This window comes from Galeopterus variegatus, unplaced genomic scaffold, assembly GCF_000696425.1.
Source record: "Galeopterus variegatus unplaced genomic scaffold, G_variegatus-3.0.2 Scaffold4224, whole genome shotgun sequence".
Taxonomy (NCBI): Eukaryota; Metazoa; Chordata; class Mammalia; order Dermoptera; family Cynocephalidae; genus Galeopterus; species Galeopterus variegatus.
Window position 1 is genome coordinate 50,492 of NW_007730335.1, and position 21,101 is coordinate 71,592.

The 21,101-nt window shown below is 37.4% G+C and overlaps 1 protein-coding gene across 1 annotated transcript in view; it reads right to left on the bottom strand.

Annotated features, from left to right (window-relative positions):
• The window catches only part of LOC103602620 (glutamate receptor-interacting protein 1-like), a 97,592-nt gene that overhangs the window by 47,447 nt on the left and 29,044 nt on the right, over window positions 1-21,101 (bottom strand). The window contains exon 2 of the mRNA XM_008587040.1: window positions 2,434-2,514. Within this exon, the coding sequence (XP_008585262.1) occupies window positions 2,434-2,514 (81 nt within the window). The remainder of the gene's footprint in view (window positions 1-2,433; window positions 2,515-21,101) is intronic.

A 21,101-nucleotide genomic window follows, 5' to 3' on the forward strand; every position in this document is an offset into this window, starting at 1 on the left:
CCTCCTTTAGGGCTTCTTTCCTTGGTGCACTTTTCTCTAGATGCATTTTTCCTTGCTATCAGGGTGGTAATAATACCTTGAGGGAAGTAAGATATGGAGGTGAGCACAGGAGAAAGAGACAAAGGCTGTATACTTGCAGCATTCATGGCTTCATGTGGTCCAACTTAGTCCATCGTGAGACCACTTCAGAATCTTTCAGCAGAAGCTCCAGTAAATAATAAAGAGTATTTACCTGGCCCTTTCCTCTGTGCGTTTCCCTCTGTCTGATGGAATCAGTAGGTGCAAAAGTGGACGTGGTTGTTGCTTCTGGTTAAGACTTACAGATGCTGGGTTAGGTCTCTCTTTGATATAAATGACTTCACGGCCAAAGATCTGGGATACTCCCTTCTTTTTGCCAGAACATAAGTTCATAGGTATTTTTAAGGAAGACAGTAAAGGATTAGAACTCCAAGAGTCATTTCAGTCAGGAAGTAGTGTGACTTCATGGCCAAAGATCTGGGATACTCCCTTCTTTTTGCCAGAACATAAGTTCATAAGTATTTTTAAGGAAGACAGTAAAGGATTAGAACTCCAAGAGTCATTTCAGTCAGGAAGTAGTTTCCAAAGTTTGTTAATTTTCTCCTTAGGATGATAGTAAGTAATAATCAGCTATTTACCATTTTGGTTTCTTAGTCCTCTGGCTGGTGCAGCCTTTTTTCTTGGACTGTTCTAAATAGCTAAGAAGATTTTGAAGACTCTGACCCCTCTGGCCCCTGGATGAACAAAAAGGTGTTTGTCCATGGTTGAACTACAGAAAAACAATCTGTTAGCTTACACAAAAGTTCACAATTCCAGTGACTTTTAAATCTGACAAACGGGGAAAAAAAGGGAAAACTCTATAATGAAGAATCACTTGTGTCACAAAGAAAGGATTATGATAAGCCAATTCTGTGTACCTGACATGCAACTTAAAAAACTACATAATAACTTTAAGAAAAAGTCTGGCCCTCAAACATGTGTCATAATTTAGTGTGTAACACTCGAGAACCCATGAAAGGAAAACACTGACAATAGTCAGTGCATTTGTTTAGTATAAGGACATTGGGAAGTCTTTCATCTCCTCCCAACAGAAGAGTACTCAGTACCGGTTAAGGTAGAGAAGCCAATAAGGAATCGATGGACAACTGACATCCTTAAACCTCAGATTTTGCTGACAAGGAGAAAGCAGAGAACACAGCCCACAGCTGACTATAATAGTTTTTCTAAACATGACAGAGCTAAGAATGATGTCTTATAGGATGGAATAGAAGAAACTCTGTACAGTGTGATGCCATCTAATTACAGAATTCAAATTACTTTAGAATCTTCAAAGCACCAAAACGAGGATGGATAACATATTCATAATGTATATCTTTATAAGCCATGTACTTTCATAATAAACCTAAGCCTTCAGAATAACAGTAAAAATAACCATCTGTAATTTTTGTTAAAAATTATGATGAACAGGGTTGCTCAGAACCTGGACTTATCTTGCTTTTTATTCAAATGGAAAACTTCTCCTTTCACTGACAGATTTGCCAAACCATTCAATTTAATGTAGGAAACACTGTTTTGTTTCTCCTGAATTGCTTAAACTACTGTACTTGAACATCTTGCAGCTAGGGTTTAGTTGTACTTGACTTGCTTAAAGTCATGCATTATTTTTGATAAATATTTAAATATATTAATGCTTTTAAGCCTTCTCTTAAATACAGTTGCTTCCATTAGAGGTTTTTCCGTGAATTATCTAATTCGGATAAAGTTTTAAAAATATTTTGTATTTCCTTTCTTTTTGAGAACTTACATGCTTTTGTATCATTCTCAAAATCAAACCTTCAAAATATTGAAGTTTCAGGGTAGAGACATTTTAAGATACTTCATGATGTTTTGTTGGAAAAACATAGCTATCTGTCGCTCAGCGTATTACAAGAATCTGAATCACACCTTCCTAAGGAAACAAAGTCCCAGCACTTTACAAGAGTTGTCCAGTGGAAGCAAATCCAGGTTCAAAGAGATGAGAAGAAAGGAGTACTTTTTATTTGCATACATGATCTGCTACTGCAATTTTGAACCCCTTTGTTCTGCCAGGTATGTCTCAGTAAAGAAATGGATGCTGCTGTGAAAGTCATCCCCTGAAAACAGAGGTGTGAGTAAATAAAGGAGTGAGAGTTGATATAAATTCAAGTCATTTTATAGAGGAATTTTACAATGATGGATTTCAAGATGAATTCTCACAAGTTGGCAAGGTTTTCCAAAGCCTAGCTTTTATGAATATTGTTTGAAACCATTGTGTAGAATGCAGTGTATGTGCTAAGAAACAATATGATTTTTATTACCAAGTTGGAATTACTTCAGACCAGAAAATAACAGGATTCAAAAGTAAGACAGCTGAAAAATCCAACAGTCTGGTCTAACCTGGAATGCTCTGTCTCCTCACAGCCAACGCTCCATCAGGCGGCTTTGTCTGGCTGGCGGATTTAGTGTAGGGACTCTCATCTGCAAAGGTACAATGAAGGGTTTGGTTAATTTCCATCCAGTTTCTAATGCAGTGAAGATTTTTAAAGGACTCCAATCCTTCTGCCAGAGAGAGGTGATATGGTACGTAGAAAGAGCCTAGTAGACCTGGTTCCTAAACTTGTTAGCTGTGGGACAACTCTTTGAAAATCAGTTTCCTCTCCCATGAAAGAGGGATAAAATTGTTATCTACCTCTTAGGGTTGTCAGAAGCAAAAGCTATAGTGCATGTGAAGACATTTATAAAATGGTAAGAAGTATGCAAATATAGTGAACAAATTATGTGCCTGTCACCTACATTCATTGATAAAGAAGTATCAGTGAATATATGTAACAGGAAGACAAAGAAGAAATAAAATGGCTCAGTGGGCACTAAGAATAATCAGGTAGAAGAACAAAGGAAATGACAGAAATGTATATTTCAGATAAGCAGATGACAGAGCATTAGTATTGCAGGAGAATAAAGACAGAGTTAGTAGAGGTCCCTCCTGGGAATGTGAACCAGCAGCCAGTGCAAAGCAGAGGGATAGGGATGTTCAGAAGTAAGACCAGAGAAGCTACATTGAGAGTAGGCAAGGAATGATGGTTAGCAAAAGAAGACACATATTGCAACAAGGTGACTTGTCCTCTTTTAGAAAGGGATGAAAATAACCTGCAGAACCATAAAAAGAGCAACTGAAAAGACAGAAGGTCTAAAGCTTGGTATATCTGTGAGTTAGGCAGGAAGCTGAATGATTAAAACTCTAGGTGACAAGATCATAGAGGTGATGAGCCATCAAATTTTAAGTAAAGTGATTTTTTTTTTTAACCTAGGAAAGGATTTAATCTGGTTGGAATACAAAGGTAGGGATCTAGATGGCAAATATTAGGGTTAAAATAGACAGGAACAATTCTTACTAGTTTGGATGGGGTCATTTGTATAAAGTAAAAGAGATACCTGAGTAATGACCTTAAATATTTCCTTATTAGGATATGAGTAACAACCTTAAACATTTCAAGAATATGGCTTAAAGTAAATATAATGTAAAATAATTATCTAGCATATTCAGTCAATATAGACGACTGGAATGTCACTTCTGGCTGCCCTATACAGTTTGTCTGTTATTGCTGTTGTTTTAACAGGAAATCATTAAAGGATTTGCAAAAACCATATTGTGCATGGCAAACTATTAAATATAACAAGGGTTTAATTCAGCAACAAGGCTTTATCTTCTGAGAATATTAATTCTCCTAACTAAGTGGTTTGTGTTTCAAAATTGCAGACCTCATTTCCTCTCTAGGATGTACTTCTGGTTGAAATGATTCACAATTTCTTCATAAAACCAACAGTCTTTATAAGCAATGACAAAAGGAAAGATTAACACTGCTGTAAGCTGCAATTAACTTAAAAAACGGAAGTCACACTGTTACATGTTTACATTTCATTTGTCACACGATTCTTTATATTCCTCCAACCATAAAGACAAACTACCAACTTTAGATACCAACACTATCAACATCATCGTTTTTCCTTTCGAAGTAGTATCTTAGGTCTTTGACTCTTCTCTTTGCAAACACAATTTTGAATATAATCAAAAACCACAAAACAAAATGTAAGCATTATGCTACAAAAGTCTCCATTTGCCCCACTGTTCCCCCCTGAGTATTTGAATGCTTTCCTCTCAGTGTCAATTTAATAATCAGGCAATATGCTTTATATAGCACCTATTAAAACCAAATTACTATATGTTAAAATCTGGGATTCTTTATAAGAGTGATTTAAAAATATATTTCCTTTCATTATCCAAAACTTTTACATTGTGTATTTATGCACACAGAACCTTGAGCCCGGCAATGTAGATCACAACAACATAAAGCCTTCCCTCAGTTTTCAATTTGTCAGGATTCCAGCCAAGCAAAGTCTTGGGTTGAATCCAGTGTTTGATTTTCTTAAATGGCAATGAGAGATTTGCCAAGGAAACTGGGGTTATCTGTGCTTGATGCTCTATTTTAAGGAACCATTTCTTTAGAAATTTAACCAGTTTTCATTACAGAAGTAGTCAACACTGATAAAATGGTTTTCTCATTTATATTTGAAAACAATTTCCTCAATTTAGAGTCGAGAGTGTCTATTGTGCAATCCTTAAAAGGTTGAAACTGAATTATAGATGGCCACCTGGCCAACCTCTGCACAGGCATCCCCAACCCCACCCTCACTCCCAATATCAAGTGTTTTTACTTGATAGGCAAAAGTAAATAATTACCTAGAAGCCAAAAGTTGTATTGATCAAAGGACCAGACCGAAATAAGTTTGATGTTATCTAAACATAGCTTTCCAAAGTCAATCAGGGTGAAAGCAATAATTCCCAATGGCAGTACGGCAGAAGTTTGGCAATGTTGATCAGGGGGGTTAAGGAGAGCACGGCCACAGAGCAGCATGGTACAATTTAACATTTCATTTTTTGGAAACTTGCCCGAAGGATATCTTTTTATTTTAAACATCTAAGAGGCATCCTGGGCCTTCTGTAAAAACGTACCCATCACAGAATGAAAATCAGCTTTCTTGATGTGATTTAGTAAAAGTCAAATCTTGGTTCAAACTTTGAAAACAGAAATGGAGAGAAGACACTGAATGAATCAGTGGCTGAGGACAAGACGCCCAGGGTGCATTTTTAAACCTTGAGCATAAAGTCATGGAGAACTATGGAGGCTTCTATCACAGTCTCCTCATGTGTCCCTTAATGCAGATTTGTAGATATAGTCCTAGAATTTCTTGCTTATATGGGACAATCTAGACCATGCTTTCATTTCATAGTGGGACTGAGGCCCAGAGAGGTAAATCTATAGAAGGACACACATCTAAAGTGAGTCTAGACTGGATTTCTTCTATTCTTATTCCTATGCTCTTTGCTCTTTATCTTATTTCTTCTTGGATAGACAATGAGATTGGGTCATTGGGTCCACATGTTGCTGTATCACACAGGTAAGTGACCAGACACCACACTAGCAGAGACCTTGTATATTTTGTGTTAATTCCTGTGGAGGAGGAATTAAATCCTGAGGAGGCTACAAAAATGAGCCATCATAGCCAATTCTTTTTTGTGTGTATATAAATCTCATTCCTCCTCCACATACTTCTTTGCCTAGAGGGAATAACATTTAAAAATGATACTACGGAACCGATTTATACTTTTCAGCTCACTTTTTTAAAGATAAATTTTTTTTAAATGCCATTACAACTCATGGCTCCCCAGTATGGGCCTTAAAGAGTCACTGAATTATAAGATGTATGTTGTTAATACTTTTCCTTTGTTTCACTGGAGAGACACTAAATAGACTTTCAAGTTCCATCTAGGTATATAAATGAATAAAAAATAGGTAAAATAACAAGAGAAGGAATCAACCAGTAAGAAATATATCCAGAACAGTACCCGGCACACTGTAGGCATTCACTAAATATTTGCTGATGGATGAATGAATTATATCCAACTTTTCAAACTATAGCATTTATTGAAAAGCAAACAACCTGAAGAAAGTCAAACATTTGTTATGAGCTACCTCTGATTTTCTTTTTCTACCTACCTCTGATTTTCTTTTTCTAGGTTTATAGCCTATTCCTTTTAAAGTCAGGTCATCACCTAATTGCTATTAAGTATTGACTTAATATTAGGGCACAGAAAGGGCTTAGTCAAGCATGTTAAAAATCTGTGACTCTTTATAAGACTGATATTAAAATATAGTTCCCTTCATTTTCATTTAGACTACAGAAGGATTTATCAAACAACCTTTAAAACAATGCCTTTAAATAAAAGAATTTTGATTTTCATACCACACTCAGCCTTGACATTGACAATCATATGAATGAGGGATTGAAAGCCACTATAGGGGCAAAGCAGACATTCAGCTAGTGAGCTACTGCTCACTAAAATGAATGCTGCAAGTAATCACTAAGGACATCTCAGGGTATCAGAACTGCCAGCCTTTTCTAATGACATCTTAGCAGCTAGATAATCACTGTCACACATGATGGCCTCCCACTGTTGTAGGGCTTGCATATTGGCCATAACAGGGAAGAACGTGGGTCCCTTCACAGTGACATCCCATGAGGCTAGGGAAAATGCCCTCCACTAATAGGGAGAACTGACATGGTGACAAAAGCACAGAAAGGGTTTAGTCAAGCATACACTTACAACAGAAGAACAACAATGGGGGTGACCATCTGTCCCTCTCATCTTCCCCCCAATTTGACCAGTCTCCTCTTGTGCCAAACACAGGAGGGGCAAACACAGATCATTTGTTTTGATTACATATTCCAAGTGAAGCTAGTGTTTATAAACATGGAAAGCAAACAGCAGGCACCTAAGCAGCAATAATTCACTCTGCATCACAAACAAAGCCCACTTTGGAGCTGTGAGAACACATCTTGAGGGAATAACTCAGGTCCCCTCATGTTCTCCTATCCTGCAGGGGTTGCCTGGCACCAGACAGCATCCATGTGTAATCAGGATGATCCTAGTCTCTCCATCTCCCGCTTCTCCCGTTCCCAAGGTCTGGGCTTCCCAGAGGAAGTGGATATGACTATAGTTTCAGGAATCTTAGCAATAATTCACTCTGCATCACAAACAAAGCCCACTTTGGAGCTGTGAGAATCACATCTTGAGGGAATAACTCAGGTCCCCTCATGTTCTCCTATCCTCCAGGGGTTGCCTGGCACCAGACAGCATCCATGTGTAATCAGGATGATCCTAGTCTCTCCATCTCCTGCTGCTCCCGTTCCCAAGGTCTGGGCTTCCCAGAGGAAGTGGATATGACTATAGTTTCAGGAATCTCTAGCTGTGTTCAGGGCTTTGTTGAAAAAAAATTTTTTTAATTTCCTTTGGCTGAGACTAATCAGCCTATGCTCAACAATTCCTAGCAACTAATTATGCATAATTGAGGCACCTGCTAAGCCAGCAGATCCCTTAACTTCTTGATTAGAAAAAAAAAGATAGACATTTTGTGCAGTTTAACATTATGACCATTTCCTAGCAGTAGGGAGACAGGCAGCTCATGCCACAATGCTCATGCACGTCATTATGAACTCAGAAGAAAACTGTTTTCCATGGATGAACAAAATGAAATCCATTGTAAAAGAAATAATCTGTCCCTTGAATTCAATTAAATCTCACAAACTTTAGTGCCTACTGTGTGCAAACTGAGAATCAAAGAGGATGAAAGATAATGAAACTTTAAGTGGAATGGTGATTGTGGAATCTTTATTTCTTCATAAGTTTGAGACTGGAACACGGTGCTTGATTACCTGAGGGGAGAATAACCCCAGGCTTAGGGTGCTCATGGGGGAGGGGCACAGGAAGAGAAAAGGAGATCCACAACAATGAATTTATCCAGAATTCTGCAGTCAGAAATATAAAGAAATAAGCCATTTTAGGCTTTCGGCTAACATGGAAGTTTTGTGTGGTGGGAAAGCAAAATCTTTTCAGCACTTGAGTCTTGTGAGCATCTTACTCCACCCCAACATGAATATCCCACAGCTGCTTTTCTCTCTTCCACACTTGCCCTCCAGTTCAGTTTTGCTGCCTTGGTGGTTTAATAGCACACTCTAAAATTTCAGCACGATTTCCTGAAGGATAGCTGTGAAGGGTTTTGACAATAGAACTTAATTATGTCTTTCTTTTCTTATTAAAATGATGTATAACTACAATCACAGTGCCCTATATAATTTAAAAAATTGCAAACTCAAAGATAAGGCCAAATGCTCCTAAATCATTCTTAATTCCTGATTAAAATATCCCCCCCCCCTTTTTTTAATAAGGCCAAGCCAAAAGTGCCTTCTGGATCTTTCCCAGAGTCAGAAGGCTTCTGGGTCCTACATGGGCTTTAGCTCTATTGCTTTGGCATGTCAAGGCTATAACATGGATAGCTAGCTGCTTACGACTTATCACTGAGAATGGATTAATTTCATCTCCTTCCCTAACCTGATAAAGAGGTCCGCACAGCTAGGTTTAAAGCAGAAGGAAGTGGGAAGGACCTGAGTTTGATAGCAGGAGGCAGAGGCAGCATGCTGCTCCATGATCATCTCTTTCCTATTGAGATGACTTTTCCTCCTCCATCCATCCACTTTCCTTCTGTTTTGTGATTTGTTTTGCATCTGCATGGCATTAATGTCTATCCTTGACTCTGCAGGTTTCCTTACAGTTTTATAATTCAGACACCCATGTGCTTTTTATTCTTAAAGGGACCAGGTATTTTGTTTTTGAACATCAAAAAAAAAAAAAAAAGAAAGAAAGAAATCAACCAAGTGCAACTTTATTTTGAAAACAAATGTACAGTGGTTTCTTCACCAGTTTTATAATTCAGACACCCATGTGCTTTTTATTCTTAAAGGGACCAGGTATTTTGTTTTTGAACATCAAAAAAAAAAAAAAGAAAGAAATCAACCAAGTGCAACTTTATTTTGAAAACAAATGTACAGTGGTTTCTTCACAATGATAGAATGTCCTTTAAAATTATATCAATCATAATCACAAAACCATTTCAGTATTACAGCTAAAAAGAACATGAACCATATGGCTCATGTTGTTGTAGGCCTGTTTTATAAGCCCATTTTTCTCCCTTAACACTCTATTATCTAATTCCTTGCTTTTCAAAATGTGGTCCATGGAGGAGCAGCATGAACATCACCTGGAAGCTTGTCAGAAACACAGAATCTCAAGCCCTGTCCCAACCTATGGAATCAGAGTGTGCATTGAACAAAATCTCCAGGTGATTTATATGCATAGTAAAGTTTGGGAAGCCCTGCTCTAATTGATATGACCAATAGCGATTACATAAGTACTGAGGATTTACCTGTCCTGATGTCTCACCTGGTTGTACCAGTGGAAGCCTACAAAGAAGCTGGTAGAATGCTAGTAGTATCAGTAAACTTCAGTTGTATCCCTGGCCTAAACACAGAAATTATTAAATTGCTAATGGAATGGTTTCCCCAAATGGAAATCAAACTGTTGCAATGTTATGGTTTTGAGTGAATCTACCTTCTCTTGATCCAGTTTAAACTTTTCAATAGTCCTAAAATGGCTGAATTACGGGAGTAACTAGATATATCTAAGGTCAGATTACCTGGAACAATTGATTGATCGTAATAACCTATTAGTCAACTTACACTACAGGGTAGAGAAAGGATACGGTATTGAGTTATGTCCTGCCTCGTGGCAGGGACATGGGAGTAGAAACTTCCATGGTACCATCTCCTTAAACTCTTTCCCTTCAGGTACAAAGTTGCTTTCTAGCATCCACACAGTTCTCCTGGAACCAGGAAAGTCTCAGCACAGAACCTGACTTATGATCTACACATAGGGACAAATAGAATTATGGTGGTCAACCTTGTGGAAGTGGTCTGTGTTAACTGGGCTGCTCAGTGATGTCTGCAGGCCTTTTGGAAGAGTAATATCTCTAGCCAGGTTAATTTGTAAATCCTCTCTGAAATTAATGAGCATGAAATTGCACATTATCTGCCTCTGGCATTCCTATTGCTAATGTGTCTGAGTCACAAATGATAACTCCTATGCTTCTTCCTAATAGTGTTTCCAGCAAGGACAGATGAACCAATCTGTTCACAGCAGTCGCAGACCAACCACATTACCAAAAAATCAAAATTTCTACAGGGCAGAACTCTATTCCATAAAACTCACTCTCATAACCGTATCAGGTCCTAATTTAAAACTTTAAAATCTGAATTCAGTATAGCTTCCACATTTTCTATATGTAGGGAGGCATATATGTTTTAAACCTTGGGTTTAACCATTAGATTATGCCAGCTGACATTCTCAGTATTTCACACTGTGAAATACTCATAGTTCAAAAAGCTCTTAGCATTAGAACGATACTCTGGTGAAAAAATATGAATTACCTGGGGTTAGTATTAGCTATTTAAAATTGCATTTTTAATTCTTATTTAAAAATTTTACCATTCTTCAGGGAAAAAGAAGTATGCATTTATGTAGGTATAAGCAGACTAGACTACATATGAGTATTCCTGGAGAGTCACAATAATCAATATTTGATTTTATGTAATAGCAAATAGAGTTGGGTGGTAGCATTAACAGATATAAGTAAGACATTTGGAGAAATTAAGGTTTGAAATTAAGAAGTCACTTTGATACATATTAATCACAATTTGGACTACAGTAAATGTGGGAGAAATTTAAAATAGTACATAGATTTTCTGGAGATAACTCAAGAACAAAATATTAAAAATGTCCTCATGGAACAATTGAGAGTGTTTTTTTAAACACTCCACTAACAATGCTCACAGCTTCAAAACTGGATCATTTAAATGATTACATCTCTTTACTTAAATCACTTCTTTTTTGCCTCTTGTCTGGGACCTTTTTTGCATTTCTAATGTAAATTGTAGAGAAAAAAATAAAGCTGTTTGTTAAATCAGGGCTCTCCAGGAGTCCTGCTTTTACATGATATTCCAGCAAAGGTTTCTATATTTAGAAATTTTCAGTATGATAGTTGCTAGAGAATGAGGTAAAGATTAAAGGAAAACAAGAGGGAGCAAAATGCAATCAGGATGACTTTAATTTAGGAGGTCTAAATATTGTGCCAGTGTGTGAATGAACACAAATGTAAATAGAAAAAAGAATGAGTCACATACATCCCCACCTAGGTTTGATTATTGAGAAAATAGCCTTTAATGGCCCTCTCCTGTTGCTGTGACAATCAGTGGCATGAAATTTTACAACTTAGACAACCTTAAAGCTTGGTTCAGTGACTCAGTATGATTTTTCCTTCTTCTTTTTTTCCCTGTTAATCAAATGTAATGTAAAGTGTAACAAATGTCTACTGCAAGCAAATTACATAACTAAATGATCAGATAGTTACTACTGCTGACAAATTTCCAAATGAAACTGAAAAAAAAAATGTATTACCACCAATGTGTAGACTCAGTTTTCAAAATACAAGCTGAAGATCTGTCTCTACATGTAGCATCCTGGAATAATAAAAAGGGGAAAATGTATAGTGTGTATTTATAATCTTGAGTAACATGTTGGAGCTAGGAGCACACACCATTCTTCCCAGGGTCACAATATGACTGAGGAAAAGGGCATGTGACTGCCTATATGTGTCAAAATCCATTGTGTGACTCCCAGCTCCGTTCTCATGTCTCAAGGGTGTAGTGTGGCCTTAGAAACAATACTCCAAAGGATGTTTCCAATATACCAAGGAAAACCAAAGACTTTTCTAGGCATCCATTTTTATTAATTTTCAGAACAGGGAAACAAGAGATGGGATTTCCTGCTAATGGAGGAAAATGCATTAAGTCAGAAGTTATCTCAGTGCAAAATAAGTGGAAGGAAAAGTAAACCCCAAAAAGTAAAAGGAAGCCTGTGGTTGTATATATGGAATGTAAGTTACGCAAACAAAAATGAGGGTTTGATTGCAATCATATATTTTTAGATGCTTCTTTCATTATACATCATTGCCACTGGTTTCCTCTACAAGTAATCAAAACAAATTCTTAAAAACATTTTCCTTACTTCTGAGTTTGGTTTGAGAATGCGTCAGTAAACCAGAAGATTTTTTAATGTCAACAACACTAATAACACTATAAATAATTATAGCTAATACTTATTGAGCACTCATTATATGCCAGTGTGAGTCTAAGTCCTTTATATGTACAGTCTTATTTCTTCTAACAATAACTCAATAAAATTTTAAATCACAAAACAGATAAATTCCTTTTACAAAAAAAAGTGCTGGTTTTGAGGAAGAATTTGCTATCATTCATACTAAATAGTAGTTGCATGGTGAATTTGAAATGCAACTGCTATTGCGCTGAAGCCTAGAGCAGTGCAGGCGTATTACATGCCCAGCATGGTGCTTGATACCTCACATACATTATCAATACTCACAACAATGTAATTGCACAGGTACAATAACACCACTCGAAATATGAGGATACAGAAGCTTACGGAGATGAAATAATGTACTGAATTTTACCCTGGAAGCAAGGTGCAGAAATGAGGTTTTAACATACATATCTTTATAGAGTCTGCTCTTAACCACCATGATATACTGTTTACCAACATTTGATTCATTCTTATGTGGAATTGTGTGTGTGTGTGTCTGCATGTGTGTGTGTATAAAAAGAGGCACACACCTTCACATACTGCTTGTATTCTATGTGACTAAATGTCACTGAAATGAGGATTTGGGGCTTGTGTATAAAAAGAGGCATACACCTTCACATACTGCTTGTATTCTATGTGACTAAATGTCACTGAAATGAGGATTTGGGGCTTCATTTGAAGATCTCCTGGAATTTCAGTTTAGAAAAGAAAATTTCACCTCGCCCAATTTTTAGATCTCACTTTTTTGTCATGAATTCCTAGTTTAATTTATGATATAAAACTCAATGTTCTTTCCGGCACATAAACAAATCATTTGAAAGAATGCATTCCAGCCAAGAAGCTCCAAGCACTTTAGGAGATGAAGTCTGGCTGAATTTATCTCTTTAGCTCCCACTCTGTGCCAACCATTCTCTACTGATAGAGCATTTATGAACTGGTTCCTACAAGTGGTTTATCATTTTAAAATGAATAAATACTGGAGCACTCTCTTTTGCCCTTTAGCATTCCAGAAAACATGTTCATGGCCTGCTGCTTACAATATTTCAAACCTTTCATTAGTGTTCCTGTAGCCAGAGGGGGAAATAAATCTTGGACCAGGCATAATCTAGCAATGTGGTGAAGAAAAGGGTAGTATGACTTGTGTGGTTGGCAAGGAGATCACCAAGTCTGTCTTTGCTCTCCCTCTGGCTCTCCAAGCCCATCTCTACAAACAGCCAGGCTCGACAGCAGGTGCTGCAATCTCAGTTCTCAGGCTGATGAGTGGCTCATGCAGCAGAGTTGCTGGGCAGACAGACATGGACTCTTTGCTAGATTTAAGAATTTCATGCGGAGCTTTTGAAACCAGGGTGATTAACAGCCACTAGCCATTCTTTCCAAGATTGTCATCTTTCCTGGCCATGGATCATTTCAGGACCTATCTCTGAACTCAGTTTTGTTTTGTTTTTAGAGTTTTCAGTTTGGAAAATTCCCAGATTTAAGTCCAATTTCCAAGTGTGGGACAGTGTCACTATACACCATGTTAGAACCTTACTTGTCCAGTGGGGGCAGGGAAAGAAATCACATTTGCATGCCTTTGGAATAACATATTTCATACACATGCCTGGAGTTGTCACATATTTTGCTTTATTAATTCATTGCTAGGTCAAGCAATAGCAGATGACTGCTTATCAAACAGATGACAAGTGATTTTAATGCATGATTAAGGCAGGATTTATCATGGCTGTCAGAATCTGGGGAGTCTGTGAATTTCATTATTTAAAGCCATATTTTGGATACTCTCTGGTTTTACAGTGAGAGGCACTGACTATACAGACAAAACCTCACAAGGGTGGTAAACCAGAGATAATTTTTGTATGGAAAACACTAAAACCATTTTCAATCCACTAGAATTTCAGTACAGTGAAACTTTCCTAGGTCATACTGCTCTTCAACTTACTAGCTGTGTGACCTTGGACAAGTTACTTATTTTCCTTGAGCTTCAGTTTCCTCAACCTGTAAAATGAGAATTATACTGGCCTCATAGGATTGCTGAGGATTGAATCAAATAGCTTAAGTAAAGCACCAGGACTGGTCTGAGTTCAAGAGATGGTGAAGAGCATCTATTGCATTATCTGGAAACTGAGTGATAGCCAGCAGCCAGCAGGGACCCCAGAGCCACAGATATAGGTTTCTCTGATAGCACTTATCATACTACTTTGAAGTCATCAACCTGCTTATCTTTAAGCTGGAAACTCCTTTGAGCAGGGACTTACTTTTATATTCACAGGTATTATTATCCCAATTTTTACAGATGAGAAATCTGAATCTCAGGGAAGTTAAAAGATCTAAGGCTAAACAGCTAATGAGAATCAGAGACAGGATTCTAACTGAGGTTTGCCTGACACCAAAAACCATTCTTTTCCAAATGTTGCCAACTGCCTCAATAACGAGGTTTTGCACAACAAATAACCTTCAGTGGAGAGGAGAGAAAACTTCTATCTGACCACTGTAAACTAATCTTCATGCTGCCCGAACCTGTACCTCCACTTTCTATCATAATAAAGATGCAGATACTTGACACATCATTTAAAAAAATTTTTTTAAAAAGCTGTGGCCTTTTTTTAAAAAAGCATTGCTGAGGTTTTAGTTGGAGAAATTCATTGATATTAAATGGCCTATTATGACTCAATTTGTCAGTGGCAAAATAAAAATTAAAACCTAAGTACCTAGATTTAATAGTCCAAAGATTATCAAATTATCTTCATTTACTTCGGAGATATTATACATACACAGTATATTTAATAGACACAATAATCTAGATTTATATCTATTCATGAGCACTGCTAAGAAAAAGTACACATATGAACAGGACATCCAAAAGACATCCCTCTTCTATTAAGCAGGGCAAAATACAATAGGCAGAAGTTGGAGACTGCCATCTTCATCTCAGTGACATGTTATGAAGCCCTGTGGTAGAAAGACCAGGAGTTTAGAGCCAATGGGAAGAACCAACATGGTACAGAGCTTCTGTAATATTCTAGAAACTTCAAAATTTTAGAAAATGTATGCCAAATTTGTCCTTTAATTTATGTAATTCAGAGACTTTGGAATTCTACATTTAGGATTGCTCCCAGAGAAATTGTGATTTAGGTTAGAGACAGCCTACAAATATGAAACATATGTAATATAGGTTCACAGCTTGCAGAAGGACAGAAGAACAGGTATGTGAGAAATTAGTTTATCTCAGTGGTCCAAAGTAAGTAACTCAAGTACAGCACAGCAGGCACTGTAGAAGTGACCATGAATATCACTTAACCTGTACTATCTACACATCTGCTGCATAAAGAAGTAGCTTAGAAAGGTCATGCAATTGTGTGTAGATCTATTGAACGATTTGGGTACTGATTTTAAGCATAGCCTGCCTTCATATTTCTCCAGTGTATTAACTGCAGCCTTTATTGGCTTTTATTTTGCTTAAGATAAACTTAACAAAAATTTGGTATTCATTGTGATAGAAAGAGTAAACAACACAGAAATGGTTATTCAGGGACAATAAAGCTCAAATATTTGCTTCTTTGACAATTAGTGATGTATTGCTTGAAATAAGGAAAAGCATTTGTGCATTATCTGAAAATCATCACATTTATGTAAATAGAGATCATAAAGCTGAAATATGTAAGCACTGCTGGTGCTACTCCTGTAAGTATCTTCCCTCTAGGAAATGATTTCAAGGGATTTTTAAAAATTCCAATTATGAGAGATTTTAGCTAAAAATCTATTAGGTCAAAAAAAATCTTTGTTAAATTAAGTAGAAAGCTTTGTTAAATATCTACAAACTTAATTGAAAAGATGTTAAATTTGGTGGAGAAATACCAGAAAGCCTCAAGCAACTTGCATAATTAAACCATCTTTTTCCATTTGCTTTGTCTTTTTTTCTTTTGGCCTAGAATTTCTTTCTGGCATTGCATATGTGTGCATAACTGAGATGAAGTGTAATGCAGAGGTTAAACTCTCATTCTCTGAGCCCTCACAATCATTGGAGGGCTAGCTGTTTTGTGAATAATGTTTATCAGACTTAAGGATCTGATGTACATCTGCTAAATGATCTCTCCTCATTTTGATTGTGAATCATGTAGACCTATTACAAATTTTATAAATATAAAGACATGCATTTATCACATTTATTTTTATCTGCCATCAACAAAGATAAGCCCATTGGAAATATGTGAGAGAAGACAATTCTTTTTCTTCTTGAACTTTTCTTTTTAAGGTTTATACCAACAGAGTGCATGTGTGTATTACATCACACTCATGTAATACCTCATGTTTCTCAGTTTAGCTTAAGCCAGTCTGGTTGCAAACAGTTGGAACATAATGTTGAGCTCTTTTACCTGCCTGTAATCCTGCCAGCTGGGCCAATTGTAGAGCTAGGGCTGGGTCTGGAGCTCACAGACCCCTCAAACCTGTTCACAGACTGGGTCACAAACCCTTCACATGCCAGGCTGGGTCCCCAGACCCGTCACATGCCAGGCTGGGTCACCACACCCCTCACACGCAGATCTATTAGCTAGGTAACCAGCAAACAGTTCCTTGGAAGCCATAGGTTGGAGAGCATGGCTGTGCAGGGCAGCTGCCTGAGGCACTCCACACCAGCCAAGCTACAGTGCCACAGGTACACTAACTCCACCCCCCACACAACTTATTTACAAAGAATGTGCTGCACCACCCCCAACCCGACAGGCAGGCGAGGGGCTTGATTAAATTATTCTATTTTCACAACACATACGAATGGGGGTTCTTTTGTAGAGAGTTAGCATGGTAATGTGGAAAGACAGAGGCTTTATATTCATAATATGTTTGAAACTTGGTTTCTCCATTTACTTTGGGCAAGTTATATAAATCCTCTAAGCCTCGATTTTCTCATCTCTCAAATGGGGATAATAATATCTCTCTTTCAAACTTGTGGGAATTAATTGGGATAGTGCATGGAAAGACCTTGGTATATAGTATAGGCTCTATAAATACTAGCTTTTCCATTTCACCCTGGCCTGGTATGATTCATGGATCCTTTGGGCATTTGATAAATGTTAATGAATCATATTTGGTAGAAATAAAAATCACATGAATGAGATTTTTAAAAGCCTAGAATTTTCTTTTTTTGTATGCTTTTATTTAATTACGAGAGAAAGACAGAACTCAAACAAGAGAAAACACTATTGTTCACATAACATAATTTGAATTAATTAGAAATGAGTTCTGACAGGGGTAAAAATGGCTCCTTAAAAGCATAAACAATCCTCCAAATACGCAGGAAACCTATTAAGTATAAAACATATCTTTAAAATATAATATGGTAAATCCTCTCAGAGGCATAACTTAGTCCCCTAAACCAGACACATTAGGTGGGCAAATGACAATTCTTCCATGGTACGAGAAGATATCATTTATTAAATTATCAATCTGTTTGGAGCCCTGGTGGCCTTAGAACTAATGCTTCTGGTAAAGGTTTAAGTTAGAATGAGGGAGATTTGTTCACTTGATCCTTTATGAATAATTATAATTAATTGCACAAACCTCGTTTGTATTTGTTCCATTAAGTACCTCCAATGCTGTCATTTCACATACAGCCCAACTCTGAGATGCACTCTTTGTCTATGCATAGAAAGTTTCCTCCATGTTACAACTCAGTTCAGAATTTTAATAAACTGAGAAACAATGAGTAACAAGACATCTACAATGTTTACATAATGAGTATGAACTAGCCTCCTTGTTTACACGATAAATGATGACAAACGACAGGGTGGTATCATTATCCAGTTTGGCAACAACTAGAGGAAAAAAAGAACTTTCTAATTTCTTTCTATAAAATTTTATTTTAAAAAGTGAAAAATGGCAAAAGGCGAGTACTCTTGGGTGTTATAAATCATCTCCCAGCGAGGAAGAAAGATCTCCTTGGAAGGCTGCCCAGGGCACACCGATTTGTTCCCTTTTCCTGAATCACTATTAGGGTGCAATTACTTTTCACTGGATTTAGGTTTATTCTGTGCAAGCATAAAATAAAATGCTTTTGCATCCTGGAGTTAAAAACTATAAAAGTAGCACACACTTAAAATGTAGTATAGGTAGCATCTCCTTCTGGTCAGAAAGTCCTCTTAGAAATCATATCTGAAGACACATCATCATTAATGTCATTTAAAAATATTCCCTGATCTCTTTATTCTTGGCATTTCAGCAGCATTACAGGGGTCAATGTCTCCTCCGCTTAGCTTTGGATACACCACATGGTCCTGGCTTCCCACATACCTCACTGACCACACCTTCTTTGCCTCCTTTTGTGCCTCATTCTCCTCCTCGCCTTCCTTTTTCAGACCCCTAGGATTGGCCCTCTTCTCTTATCTATGCCCCTCTCTCCTTATCTCACCTATTTCCACGCCTTTCAATGTAAATGACTCCCACATTTATCTCTGCAACTATGACCTCCTCCCTGAGCTCCAAACTCAGGAAATTCAACCTGGCATCTCTGCTTTTATGTCTTCCCTCTCTCCTTATCTCACCTATTTCCACGCCTTTCAATGTAAATGACTCCCACATTTATCTCTGCAACCATGACCTCCTCCCTGAGCTCCAAACTCAGGAAATTCAACCTGGCATCTCTGCTTTTATGTCTAAAAGGCATTTCAGTCCTAACATGTTAAAAACAGAGTTATTGATTCCCCAACATTCCCAACTCCACCCCATGGCACCTACATTCAACCAGTTCTATCAGTCACTCAGGGGATAGACCTGAGTTATCTTGGATCCTCTCTTGCTCTTCCGTTCTACTCTGAGTCCATAAGTAAATTCTGCTGGCTCATCTTCAGAATACTGTTGGCACTCCATATCTGTGGGTTCCACATCCATGGATTTAACCAACCACAGATCAAAAATAATCAGCAAAAAAAAAAATTCCATGAAGTTCCAAAAAGCAAAACATGAATTTTCTGTGCACCAAGTACTATGTTGAATCCATGTAAAGGATATGTAGGCATAGCACTGGGCACTATAAGTAATATAGAGGTGATTTAAAGTATATGGGGGGATGGGCATAGGTTATAAGAATATACTATGCAGTTTCATATCAGGGACTAGAGCATCGCGGATTTCAGTATCTGCTGGGGTCCTGGAACCAATCCTCCCTGGATACCAAGGGATGACTGTTTATCTCTAGTCCATTCCTTCTCATCACCTACACTGCTGCCACCTTGATCTACTCCACCATCAACTCTCACCTGTTCTACTGAGACAGTCTCTGAAATTTGCCCACCTACTGCCCACATGACTGCCAAAGTTATCTTTTAAAACTTAAAAAAAAATCACATTATTTCCCAGCTTAAAGTTCTCCAGAGGCTTCTCATTATACTTTGAATACCACCCAGATACCTGACACCTATCTTTCTCACCTGGTTGGTCTTGTATCTTTCTGCTGTCCATTCACTACAATCCAGCTACACTGGCCTTCCTTCCACTCCTTCAACATGCCAAGGTCATTCTCACCTTAGAGCTTTTACCCCAGAAAAAGCTATTCCTTCTGCCTGGAACATTATTCCCCCGGATCTTTGTACAAACCGCTTCTTCTCAATATTCTGATCTTGCTAAAATGTCATCTCTTTACCCTTGAGCATGCTTTTCCACATCTCCCTCTCCCCAAGTTAATCTCTATCTATTAACTTCTTTTGATTTTCTCCTCAACTCCTAGAACTATCTGAAATATCTATTTACTTGTTTAGTATCTGTCTCCTCCACTAGAATATAAACACCATGAGAGCAGGAGCCTTGTATATATTGTCTACGTGTCTTGGCAAATAGTAGGTATTCAGTAAGTATTTATTGGTTGAATATTTTGAATACATTCCTGACCATCATATACATGTAATGATGTATAGATTTACTATATATTAAGGTCAAACATGACAAGTAAAATCCTTTATAATAATTTACAATAATGAAAGCATGCTCCTGGTCATAGATTTCAAGGATTGGGAAGAGTCTTAGAAATTATAGTGCAACCCCCTTATTTCACAATGTCCTGAGGCTCAGAGAAGAGGAGCCACCAACAGTTCACAAAGTGAGAGACCAGGCCTGGCCAGGTCCCCATTGCAGCAACAAACACAGATGGCTGTTCCTTACTGTATATTACACATAGGTGATTTGTATGAAACTCATTGACTATACAAAGAGACTCAAATTCAGCACCAAAGTGCAAATCCACTCTGCACAGCAAGTAAAAATATGACTTCAAATCATAAATTTGATTCATCTTAAATGAATACACTGGAATTCTAGTAAATGGCAACTTTTAAATTAACAGTATACCTGCATTAGAATTTAGAAGGTCTTTTCAGGGACAATTGAATGACATGTATCTTAAAAATATAACCAGGGATGTTTTAACTGACGTTTACAGTTTCTTCTTCCCTAAACATCATTTCCAAAAATCCTCATAGTTGTGTTTCATTAACTGGGTGGCTTTAGTTAAGAGACATAATGATGTACATATAATGCAGCCCTCTTGGTTACCCAGGAAATTAAGAGAGGCCTGGGCCACATTAAATCTGGGGACTCCAGGTGGGTTTTTTTTTTTTTTTTTTTTTAGTTAAAGAAAAGTTGAAATGGGGATACCAAAATTACAGAATATTTTAAATATTTATATTAAGCAAATAACACATTAACCTCCAAAAGAGTACCTTAAAATTATAGGGTTTATAAAAATGTTGATTCTTAGTACACTAGAGGCTCTGTGATCTATTGCAGGGACACACATTGTAGAATTGAAAGGGGAATACCTACTCTTTACAATCCTGTCTGTGAATCTCTGTGACATATACATGCAAATAATGGTAAAAGTCTAAGTGTGAGGCTCTTTATGAAAGTGAGACCTGGCCAAGTGGCACTCCTAGTACCCACGACAAACCTTGGGTGCCTATTTTCTTTGCTTTCA